Below are 12,108 nucleotides of genomic sequence, written 5' to 3'. Positions count from 1 at the left end.
ATGTTAGATGCAAGTGAGTCGTACGAAGCATCTATAGCTAGTGTAGAGTAATTCAAGTTTTCATATGTGATGTTCGCGATGCCAAGAAAAAGTGGCACACTCGGTGGGGTGGCACTCTCGGTGGTGGAATACGTTACTACTAATGTTAGCTATAATATTAAGCTTTAGCTAAAATAGCTACTTTATAGCTATCTTAGCAGCCTTATATAGCTTTACTAAGCTACTTACTAAGCTACTAGCTAGGTTACTAGCTTCTACTACTACTATTACTACTATTATACTACTTAGCTACCTACTTTACTTACTTAGCTACTTACTTAATTTTTTAACTACTACTTACTTATAGCTTTACTTATAAAGGCTTTATAATAAAGCTTTAAAATAAGCTTTTCAATACTTATTTTAGCTACTTTAACTACTTAGCTAATACATAATATTTTTATTTTTTGTACCACTTACTTTTTTACGTAAATACATTAACAACCTTAAATAGCAAAAAGTATCAAAATAATTAAAAGCTTTATTATAGTTAGCTGATAAAATAATCATACTATACTAGCTATAGCGTTTTTAGTAAGTAGCTTAAAGCTTATTTTAAGCTAGTTGTTAAGCTATATAAAGTATTAAAAATTAAGTAATATAGCTAGTTTTTAAGCTTTACTTTTTTTAATATTATAGCCTTTATTTTAGCTATATAATACTACTAAATTTTTATCAATATATTAGCTATTTTTTATTACTAATAGTTACTACTATATAGCTATATTACTATAAGTTATAAAACATACTACTCATATTTTAGCTAAGCTTACTATACCTAAGTCTAGCTTAGTAGCTCTTATTAGTAGGTTAAATAACAAATTATTAGTAGGTTGTTTAACCCGCGCCGTGCCTCCCCCCTTTTCCTCTTTTCCCCCGACACGGCACGTGACCATCGGGCGGAGGATTGCATCGACACACCTTCCTTCCGCCCCACGCGAAGCATACTGTTTGATTGCATCACGCTGCAGTCCTCCCTTTTCTTCTGTTACTTTTTTCTTCTCTCTGCATAATCTGCAATATCACCCCCCCCCCCCAGCCCCCCCCCGGGAAGAAGATGGCTGCTTGGCTGTGGTAATTGTGGAGCCAATTAAGGCGGGGTACGTGGTGGCTCACAGCGGCCGCCACGACTGCAACAAACAATAATAGCCATAATCCACAATCGGTTTCCACACGTCATGTCTGTAACGCCATGGAGATTCAGATTTCACGACGCGCAAGCAAAGATGCTCAGCCAGTCTGGACAGCCCGCTTGCTTGTTCCGAAACCTCTCGGTTCCATGTCCGCCATCCTGGAAGCACATGTGGATGCTGCCTTTCCCCACCTCGACGCCCTCGGCTCGCACGTCACGGGCACCGCCAGGCCTGTCCATGGCCTCGGTCCACGGCTTCTAGATTTTGGCCTGCACCTGTGGCTTTCCACAAGAGGCGCCTCGTCCAAAATCCCGTCGAGAATCCCGCCGTGCGCTCATCTGCCAGACCACTAGCTGCACCATGCTGCCCGTGGACCTACACTGCTGCTGCACTTTGCAACGCCTAGCTTGTGCATAGCGCCCTGTCCTGTTCCTGCAAAGCCCTCACATCTTGTACCTCCTGTCGCCTCACAGAGGCCGTGTATATGAATGAGGCGAATGCTGCCGTGCTACCGCTACCGCTACCGCTACCGCTACCACCACCACTACCACTACTGCCAAAGCGACATGCACCAATGTTGCAGTCGAGAATTTGCCGAAAAAAGCCCCGCATCCATCACGTCATCGCAGAACAAGGCACCAGCACTCTTCACACAATGCATCACATCACGGCAACAAACATCAAGACGTACACGAATGCGCAACAGTCTACATCATTTCCCTACTTGGTACTACGAGCGACCCGTGCTGCTCCTCATTCCTCCATGCAACGAGTCTTTTTTTGATCATGTCGTGAATCGTCGTCATCGTTGATCCGTTCGCGTTACTCGGGGCGGGGCTTGGCAGTCAAGACAAACATTTACAGCTGACCGCTGTTCGCAATGGTAATGGGGGCATTCGTCTTGCCCGAGCCAGAGCCTTGCCTCTCAACAGCCTGGACAACGTCCATGCCCTCGACAACCTGGCCGAAAACGACGTGCTTGCCGTCCAGCCATGACGTCTTGACAGTGCAGATGAAGAACTGGCTGCCGTTGGTACCTAGGACATGACGGTTAGCCTGGGCCATGTTCCATTTTCGTGAGAAGCGTAGACGTACCGGGACCAGCATTGGCCATGGAGAGGATACCGGGGCCGGTGTGCCTGAGCTCAAAGTTCTCGTCCTCGAACTTCTCGCCGTAGATGCTCTCACCACCGGTGCCCTGTGCTATGTCAGCCAGCTGCGCTTTTCCTCAATGGCGCTTTTTGTTGTAGCGTCGACGTACGTTGCCGCGGGTGAAGTCACCACCCTGGAGCATGAACTGGGGGATGACGCGGTGGAAGGAAGAGCCCTTGTAGTGGAGGGGCTTTCCGGACTTGCCAACGCCCTTCTCACCAGTGCAGAGGGCGCGGAAGTTCTCAGCCGTCTGACCATTGCTGTTAGCCAATCGCCCGGGGGATCAAACATGGCGAGTCTGATGAAGACTCTGATGGCGGGGTACTCGCCTTGGGGACCTTGTCGGCAAAGAGCTCCATGACAATCCGGCCCGCAGGCTGGTTGTTGATGGTGATGTCGAAGAAAACACGGGGGTTGGACATGGTGATGGGAAGCAGAGTTTGGCTGTGCTGGGAGAATGTGCGTGTGTGGTGGAGGAGTGTTATTGTTTGGGGTGATGAGGGGCAGCTTTTAAAAGACCTAGGGCGGATGGAGGGGCATTTGCTTAGCCACCTCGGAGAGCCACCCAAGCCGCACAGCTCTTGCCGCATAGCAACGACAGTTGCAGGTCGAGGGTGGGGCATGGGCCGCGGCCTGGCCGCTGATTGGCCGCTGATTGGCGCTGCTGCTTCCGCCTGTCCAGAATTAGGCCGCGCTGGAGCTGGGCAAGGCACCGCGCTCGGGCCATCTTTGGAGGGGTACATGGAGGGGAAACTTATGCGCCGCCATGTCAGGGCACACGTCCTTGGATGCACCCGGCCCTTGCCTCCTACCCACCACGGAGCTCCGTCTACATACGATTCCTGATGACGACGACGACGACGGCGACGACAAGGACGATGAAAACGACGACAGCCGATTCACACCCAGTCCAATGCCCGGCTGACTGCCTGTCTGGCTGACTGGCTGACTGACTACGCCTTGGGCGCAGCTCCATCAGCGCCGCGGGGGCCCGCTCCTCACTGCAGACACGACCAGCTGAAAGCTCTACTCAAATAATCCCCCGGTGCGCGCGCGCATAACAACCGCCGCGCCGCGCTACTGCAAACTGCGCTTGCCACGTCCTAATTCACTTTTTTTCCTGTCTAACCCGCCTTTCGCACTAAAAGTGGAATCGTGAACTTGGCCTGATGCCGATCATGATGCATCAGAGACAACGACATACACAGCAGCAGCAGCGGCAGCGGCATATGCAGAAAATTGAAAATTGATTATGGCTAACCGTGCCACCGGCAAAGGAAATATGTAATATATGCACACACAAAAAGAAAAGATATCGTTCGCAAACGCCGAACCACTCCGATGCGCCTTCGAGCCGCCCTCATTACACAGGTCCCCAGGTATATATATCTAGGGTTGCTGCAGGACTTGTTGCATCTCAGCTTCCCTCGCAAACTCGGCGCGCTCCGCCTTGTCCTTAGCCTCGGCCTCCTTCCACAGCTGCACCACCTGTTGCTTGCGCTCTTCGCTTCTCGGCTCAAACGCCATCTCCCACGGATCTGGCTTGATGATGAGCAGCGAGTTGGACTTGTTCAGAGGGACCTCAATTTCCTGGCCTGTAGTAGGGTCCATCTTGCGCCTCAGGTTAAAGGCCCACATGACAGCTCCGCAGCCTGTCACTGTCTCGTCACGAGTAATGGACATGCCCAGACATTGGCGCTGGCCCCACCCAAAGGACGTCATGCCAACGATATCCGGGTACTTGGTCAATGGTGCTTGGAACGTAGGCCACTCAGGCTCCAGCCATCGCTCAGGACGAAACTCCTCTGGATTGGGGTACTTGACCGGGTTGCGAAGGAAGGCATAGTCGAGAGGAAGAATGCGCGTGCCCTTGGGGATGAAGTAACCTTGGAACCAATCGTCGGCCTCCGCTTCGTGCGCAACGCCTATTTCTAGTATTAGTCGTGGCTCTAGTCAACACCAGCGAACTAACTTACCAGTGGGAACTGTGGGCTTCCACCTCATTGTCTCCTTGATGCACGCGCGCAAGATGGGCAGGTCGGGCAGATCGCTCACAGCCGGAGGCTTGTTTCCACAAACACGATCAATCTCGTCCTGGCACTTGGTTTGCCATTCTGGGTGGTGAACCATGCTGATTAAGAAGTAGTAAATGGGTCCAGTCACAGTGAAGATACCAACAAGGGCCATCATTCCAATGACACACGACGCTTCGTAGTCGCCAGAGATGTTGGTCTTCTCGGCAGTCTCGAGGTATGACTTGGTGAAGCAGGCTCGCTGCTTGCCCTTTTCCATCTGGCTCCGCGTCTTCTGGAGACATTGCATGAAGAAATCTTGCTGCTGGTCGTGGCGTTTGCGCTCGCGGATCTTCCATGGGTTGATGGCCTCTGGCAAGTAGTCCCAAAGAGGAGTCAAGACATTTGTAATGGGGCCAGCGGGAGACATTTGGGTAAGCAGACCCCATGCACTCGGGGTAAGAACAGTGCTGACTGAGTCGTCATCCCATGTCAATTGACACATGACCTTGGAGCACATATCCTCAAGCGAGGCACTGAAGTCATCGGGATTTTCAAGAAGCCTGGCCATCCATCGCTTGGCCTCGAACTCCATAATACCGTAGTACCGTGCATTGGTTGCTCCTGTGAGGTAAGAGTGTGTAAACTTGCGCTGACGGGCCCAGTACTCTATCGTCTGGTCAGTGATGTTCACATTATTGCAGAGATGCAACCTACGGTTCTTGCCCATAAGAGGCAGGTACTCCATGGATCCATATGTGCTCTTCGCATCGAACAATGACTTGATCTCTGGTCGGTCGGAATACAGCTTGGCCCTCTTTACCAGCATTTCCTCCGCAATCTTCTCGTCCGAGATGATGACAAAGTTGTCGCCCAACATCTTTGTTCGATAGATAGGTCCATAGGTTTCGGCCCACTCGTTGAACTTCAGCCACATGAAGTCGATGGGAAGGTCGTGAATGCGGCCAATCCATGGCACCAGTCGTGGCCCAGGCATATTCTGGACATTGTATCGCTTGTTGTACCTTGTGACGGTGTCCAATAGTACGTATAGGAAAAGGGCAACAACGGCAGCACCCAGGGCGTATACGGTGAAAGAATGCATATTGTCAATGCGGATATCGGTCAGGAGAGTGTCGGAAGGTTCGGATCAGATATGGTCAGCGTCGACGGACTGACCACGCGTTGAGGGACGAAAACAACAACGGGAACAAAACCGCGGTTTAAAACACAAGGATACCGCCAAAACAAGCTCGAAGGGCAAACCGGATGTGACACCAATACTGTCAGGTACACTATCTGTCATCCGGCTCCCCAGTACCAGCTTTATGTACCAACCTCCAGGGACGGATGATGCAGTCAGACGGTCCCTGGCACTATGCCCGCTGGCGCCTGGATGAGCATAACCGATATGGCCTAAGTGTCTCTTTGATTGAGAGAAAACCTGCTGGCCAATGGACACGGCTGAAAAAATGCGGACCCAATACTCTGGCTAGCCACCACGACAACAAACATCCCTGTAGATGCCGAAGCCTTACTGCCTGTGGCAACCGGAAAGCCAAAGTCGGGGCTGCTATCTACCGACTTATGACATGTTGAGAGGGATCAGATTAGACCCAAGACATCTGGACGGGCCGAAAGAGCACAGAGATCGTCATGGACTGGGTTGCGTCGCTGGCAAGTGAGCGTACCAAACCAGGGCCACGAGGGCACGAGGGCCACCGCATAGGAGATGAGTGACGAAATGCCTTTCTACTGGCCGATCCCCTATTGTATCACGTCTTCCTGACTCACGGCTCTTTTTTGCATTGCAGCAAAACGGGCCCTGACAGTCAAAACCAATCTTCCTGATCGGCATCGGACATGTTATCGTGCCGCTGTACCCTCCAAACCAGGTTTGTGCGTTGTCAAAAGTTTCGCCCCCAGTAGGACAGTGGATGTTCTGCATAAGCACGGCACGGAATGTGTTGAAACTGCCATACCTCAGTCGCCGTTCCACGGACCCGAGTCGATGCGGCCTGGGTGACCGAGCAAAGACGTGCGACACGGCTCGCTTGAACGTCATGACTGCTACAAGAAGTATGTCTACTATACTCGACATGTCATCAGCGAAGACGATGTAAGCGACTAGGGGCAACGGCTGTCGAATCACATGTGTGGCTGTCATCTGTTCCGCACGTGTATCATCGGGGCTTGACCCAAACGGGCTCGTGGGCGGTAGTGGCTGCAAACATCCCACGAGCATCTGCATGCTGCATGGACATGGCAGGTCTGGTCATCCATTTTTCTCGAGGTTGTCTTAGCGCACCGTCGACTAGCTTGGCTCTCCGGAGTTTGTGGGGAACCATAGCGCGATCCGTACAGGGCTGGCGATCCGGGAGTTTTGGCTAGCGCCGGTCTTGGCTGCAGCACTCTCTCAACCGGCCATGTGCCTGATCATCGACCGCCAAGCGATATTGCTGATTGTTGCATTACGTCGATGTCCTCATTTGAGGGCAAAAGAATAATAATCTGAGACAGATCGGTCGCTCGGACCTCCGAGGGTTCCCGGCAACCCTGCCTGGTCCCCCAACGGAGAAAGCGATTAACGTGAGCACTGCAGATGTATGAAAAGCAGGCCTTCTGGAGTTGAAGTCGCGTTTGACAGTACACACATTCGCTCGCTCACTCTCAGATTCCACTATACGCAACCAATCTCGCCATCATGCCTCACGCCCTCACGTCGCGCGATTCGACCATGGAGTCGAAGCCAGTGGGATCTTATCCCAACACTGGTATCGATGTTCTGATTGTTGGGACCGGCCTCGCTGGGCTGGTCGCTGCCCTCGAGTGCACGCGCAAAGGCCACAATGTACGGGTCTTGGAAAGGAACGCAGACATCAACACAGCTGGTGAGCAATTAGCTTTAGCACGTTGGGTTTGAGCATATTGCTTATCATGGCTTCCAGGCGACATGTATTTCATGGGGCTCAGCGCAACCCGTTTTCTCAAGCACTGGCCTGAGCTTCTCAAGGAATACAAGAGAATCTCGCTTCACAATGCATGGATTGAGACGTTCAAGCACTCAGGCGAGGTCGTTATCGGGCCCAAGAAGGTCGCAGACCGTCTGCGCGCCCAGGGACTGGACCCTGATACGCCCCCTGGCGAGTTCCAGATGCGCCCGCTGGTATACAAGATGTTTGTGAGCGCGGTCGAGAACCTTGGCGTCGCGGTAGAATTCAATAGCAGGGTAATTGATTACTTTGAGGATGAAGAGACTGGCAAGGGTGGCTGCGTCACCGATGATGGCAGGCGCTACGAGGCCGATGTCGTGATTGCAGCTGATGGTGTGGGCTCTAAGAGTCAGAAGTTGGTGGGAGGACAGGTGCGCGCGAGACCCTCTGGCAGGGCCATGTGGCGTGCTGCTTTTCCTAGGGAAGCCCTGGCCAAGGACCCTGAAGTTGAGGAGTTTTTTAAAATGATGCCCGGCAATGAGCCCATTGTGCGGACATGGCTGGGGTGCGTAGTGCTCAGTCATGTGTCCCCTGATATGCTGACTTTTCCAGTCCATCCACTTACGCCCTTACCCTGTCTCGCGAGGATGTCATGGTCTGGATCATGAACCACGATGTAAGCTTGCAAGTTTGTGCCTCTGAAAAGTGCCGCTGCTAACACGCTCAGGTGACTGGTACCGAAAAGGAAAACTGGAGCAACACAATCGACAAGCAAGAGGTGCTCGACGGCATGGACTCAATGCCCGGTATGGAAACAATCAAGTGGGCGCCCATCTTCAAGCAGCTCGTCGACGTAACTCCTCCCAACACCATTGTCAACTTTGAGCTGCTCTGGCGCAATCCCCAGCCCAGCTGGACATCGCCTGGTGCGCGAGTCATTCAGATTGGCGACGCCGCACACTCTTACCTCCCCGCCTCTGGCAACGGCGCAACACAAGCAATCGAGGATGCCATTTCGATCGCCTCATGCCTGCAGATTGGCGGCAAGGACAACATCCCCCAGTCTGTGCGCGTGCACATTCGATTCCGGTAAGAAGTCATGTAATTTGCACTATAACAGCACTGATACTAACGACAATTTCTCCCCCAATTTAGCTTCATTCGCAATGCGTGCGCGCAAAAACTCGGCTTCTCCAATGCCGAGCTGCTCCAGGACACCGACTGGGACAAGGTCAAGATCGACCCCCGGCGTGCAGCCCCCAAACTGCCCAAGTGGGTGTGGTCCCATGACCCGGAAGCCTATGCGTATGAAAACTACGATAAGAGCGCCCAGTCCCTCAGCCAAGGCATCGACATGAGGGATGAAGACAAGTTTGAACCCAATTATCCAAAGGGCTACAAGTATGAGCCCTGGAGCATCGAGAAGATTATGGATGACATGAGAACTGGCAATGCTATTGATCTTGGTCCTGGTGACTGGGAGTAAGTAGTATGCCAAATGGTGTTCTCCAGAGACGTTGTCAGGTGCAAGGGAGGACAGACGGACGCATAGCCGCAGACGGTGCTGGTTCGTCTTTGTGCTTGTTGAAGTCTTTTTGGTTTCACTTTTTTCTTTTACCTTTTTCTAGACCAGCTATGTCCTAGCGATGAATAATGAATTCAATGACAAATTTCGTTTGCAACTTATTTTTTTTTTACTCCTTGCCCCCTGCCTCCCTCATACTTTGAATTTTGCCGCTTGCTACTTCACGCGCCTTGCTCTGCATACTTTCCAGTACACCTCCTCCCCTCCTTCTCCCCCCCCCCTTTTTTTGGGGGGGGGGGGACTGCCGTCGTGGCCATTACCTAGCCTTTCAGCTGCATAAACGCCACTGGTGCTGCTACTAAGTCCGTAGAGAGCTGTCACGCGGGAACTCCCGCTGGGGCTGAAAACCACGAGTGCGAGAGACAAAGACAGCGGCGCCTCCCTTGCGCCTCCGCCGTCTTAAGTTTAGGGAAAAAAAATTCCAGACTCGCTGATTCGCTCAGCTGTATTTTTTAGCCTTGCTTCAACTTCAACTTCAACTTCACTTTACACCAACTACTTCACCACAACCGCATCTTCCACCTCAACTCTACATGCGTTGCCTGTTTTGGCAATTCCATGCAAGCTTACATACTTACATGGATACATACATATTTTACACGCTTGTATTTCTTTTTCTTTTTCCGCGCGGTACATTCGCATTGTGGGCTTGTTGGGCCAATTGAACCATGTGTTTTCCGGTGAGCTGTTTACTGTAAGTACTGCTGCACTGAACGGTGCGTGTACGGTACGGTGGTGGGTGAGACATAAACACACACACACACACACAGAGAGAGAGAGAGAGAGAGGGACTGGCATCACTTTGCATTACCTGGAATCGGTAATTTCTACTTGTCCTGGGGATAATGATCGTGTGCTGTGTTGTTGTGTTGTGTTGTGTTTTGAAAACACATGTCTGACGTGGAATGTGACATGAATTCCTTTTTCCTTTTATTTCACTTTACTTGATTTCGTTTTTCTTTTTTTGTGTCTCTTTTATTTGTTGCAGAAATAAGCGCGCGACACTTGATTGACATGTGGCATGTGGCATGACATGCAGTTTGAAATTCGGGGCAGGAAAAGGGGGCGGTCTGGGGAAGCTTGGGAAAAGAAATGTGAAATGTATGCGTGGTTATTTACCCCTGTCACTCTCTCTCTGTGTGTGTTTGTGTGTGTACGCGTGTATGCAGGTAGGTACGTATACAGAGCTTGTTGCATCGTGCTTATGCGTACGCATGTATGTATATTTTACTTTTGTTCACAGCAGGGCGAGGAAATATAATAACATGGACTTTTTTTTGGCAAACAAGGGGTTTTACCAGTACCATCAGGGACGTGAAAAAGAAAGATAATAACACCGTGTCTTTAATCGTCATCATCGCCCTGGAAAATGAGATGAGCTGGGAAATTCGGGTTTCATGCATGTTGTTGTTGTTGTTCTTGTTGTCGTCGTTGTCACGTATCACATGCACACATGGGTGCGATGGGGGAAAAGAAAAAAGGAAAAAGGGAAGGATGCTGACTGACCTCCCCCACCCCTGTTCAAACTTCCCACGACAACGACAACGACGACGAATCCTTCCACACCCCCAGTCTAACGCCCCTCCCCCGAAACCCACGGCTCTCCAACGGGAACTGCATTTGTGCGCAAGTGTGGCACACCCGTCGAGGAAGAACAAAGTTGAAGTCTATGACGTTTCCGACATGGCGCTAGAGCGCGACGAGAAAGGTGCACGTGCAAGGTTTCCAGGGGTCGCAAAAAGATGATGATTCGATTGACTTTTATGCGCAAGGGGCAGGGGTCAAGGGAGCGGAACACTGGGAATTGGGAAAAAGGTTGGTATCCAAGGGGTGGGTTATGCTCAGCTGAGCTGTTGCGATTTGCGCAAGTGAGATGAAGATTTTGGATGTGACTTTGGATTCTTTGTTGTTATCTAGGAAGCTTTTTTTTTGTTGTGATTGTTTCTCTCTGGGATATTCAGCGGGATGCAAAGATAGAGCGGCACAAATGGCCGCATGGTAAGCACGTGTCCACGTGACCTGTCAATACTTGCCCTAACCATGGAGGGTGTGTCTACTATGGGCGAATGAGTGCGACCTTGATATGGTTTCACAAGGTATCGGGCCGGGGGGGATTCACCGATATGGGGGGGGGGGTGATTATGCGTATGCATCATCGACGGATGCAGATGTGAAATGCCATGGGGCCAAGGCCACTGGATTTTCGTGTTTGATCACCCGAGTAACAGGACGCGAAGATAAACAAGTTTGGAACGAAGGTGCAGATCGCTTCTAGCGTATTACATATTGTGGCTTGGTAGGCTTTCGGGTAGATTGCACCATGAGGTGGCGTCGGCGACGGCCATTCCTACCCACTACCAGACAGTGACGAAAGTAACATCAGTGTGACAGGAATTGCGCCAATACATCCTGACACAAAGAAATCTGGAGCATGGAACTATCTCGCAAATACTTACCACTCCCATGAAACGAAAATAAAATATCAAAACAATGACAGACATCTACATTCCTCGCCCCCAAAGCTCCGCATCACAACGGCCGCCCTGGCAGCCATTGCAGCCCTCGCACCACTCACATACTGCCTGTACCCGTTGTGTGACCAAGTAAAACCGCCACACATGCAAACCGTTAACGCCTTCATAAAAAGCTACTCCACTCTGCGCCCCCAAGCCATGACTTCATCCACTCGTCACTCCCGTCCGACCTGGACTTCTCATCGCTACATATCCGCGCGTTCCGCGAGCACATGAGAACGCAATTTGGACTGTTTAGCAGTTTCCAAGTGTGTCCGGAAGACGACGGGTACGGCGCCGAGGCAGTGCATTTCTCACGCGAAACGGATACCGTTGTTGCACACTGTCGGATAAGCGGGAAGATCAATGGCCCAAGGGGAAACGGGAAGGAGGCTTGTGGAGAGCGGGGTTACAGAGTGGTGGACTGAGGCGGTGCTGTTCTTTAAACTGAGTAGGGATCAGACGAGGCTTGAGGGCGTGCGTGAGTTCATGCATAGTGCGAAGGCTGAGGAGCTGCAGATGTGGATGAGGCTTGATGAGGCGTTGGGTGAGTAGGCGGGCAATTCGTCCGACTGCATTTACTCTGATGCCATGATGGGTGTTTGGTTATTCTTTTTCTCATCACGTCATGTTTGTGTAAACGACTCCGTGTCTGAAGGGAGGATGTGTGATGTAGGGAGATAAGCAGCATGCACATGGCTCGATTATTCGTGGGGTCCGCGCAGGGCAGTGCGCTTCTAA

The 12,108-nt window shown here is 51.3% G+C and overlaps 3 protein-coding genes across 3 annotated transcripts; 1 reads left to right on the top strand and 2 right to left on the bottom strand.

Moving 5' to 3' along the window:
• Positions 1-1,866: 1,866 nt before the first annotated feature.
• SETTUDRAFT_164317 (uncharacterized protein) lies at positions 1,867-2,801 on the bottom strand. The gene is made up of 4 exons (XM_008030227.1): positions 2,654-2,801; positions 2,434-2,574; positions 2,268-2,370; positions 1,867-2,209 (listed from the first exon to the last, which is right to left on the bottom strand). The coding sequence occupies exons 1-4, from the start codon at positions 2,744-2,746 to the stop codon at positions 2,031-2,033; spliced, it is 516 nt and encodes a 171-aa protein (XP_008028418.1). The 5' UTR covers positions 2,747-2,801; the 3' UTR covers positions 1,867-2,030.
• A 912-nt stretch (positions 2,802-3,713) lies between these two features.
• Positions 3,714-5,671, bottom strand: SETTUDRAFT_180112 (uncharacterized protein; the record flags this gene model as incomplete). The annotated part of the gene is made up of 2 exons (XM_008030226.1): positions 4,301-5,671; positions 3,714-4,249 (listed from the first exon to the last, which is right to left on the bottom strand). The coding sequence occupies exons 1-2, from the start codon at positions 5,439-5,441 to the stop codon at positions 3,714-3,716; spliced, it is 1,677 nt and encodes a 558-aa protein (XP_008028417.1). The 5' UTR covers positions 5,442-5,671.
• A 1,117-nt stretch (positions 5,672-6,788) lies between these two features.
• On the top strand, positions 6,789-8,910 carry SETTUDRAFT_164316 (uncharacterized protein). Its single transcript, XM_008030225.1, has 5 exons — positions 6,789-7,227; positions 7,285-7,834; positions 7,882-7,945; positions 7,997-8,358; positions 8,425-8,910. The coding sequence occupies exons 1-5, from the start codon at positions 7,041-7,043 to the stop codon at positions 8,753-8,755; spliced, it is 1,494 nt and encodes a 497-aa protein (XP_008028416.1). The 5' UTR covers positions 6,789-7,040; the 3' UTR covers positions 8,756-8,910.
• The last annotated feature ends 3,198 nt before the right edge of the window (positions 8,911-12,108 follow it).

This window comes from Exserohilum turcica, assembly GCF_000359705.1.
Source record: "Exserohilum turcica Et28A unplaced genomic scaffold SETTUscaffold_4, whole genome shotgun sequence".
Taxonomy (NCBI): domain Eukaryota; kingdom Fungi; phylum Ascomycota; class Dothideomycetes; order Pleosporales; family Pleosporaceae; genus Exserohilum; species Exserohilum turcicum.
Note: the sequence above shows the minus strand (reverse complement) of the source record. Positions and strands in the feature narration are given on the sequence as shown.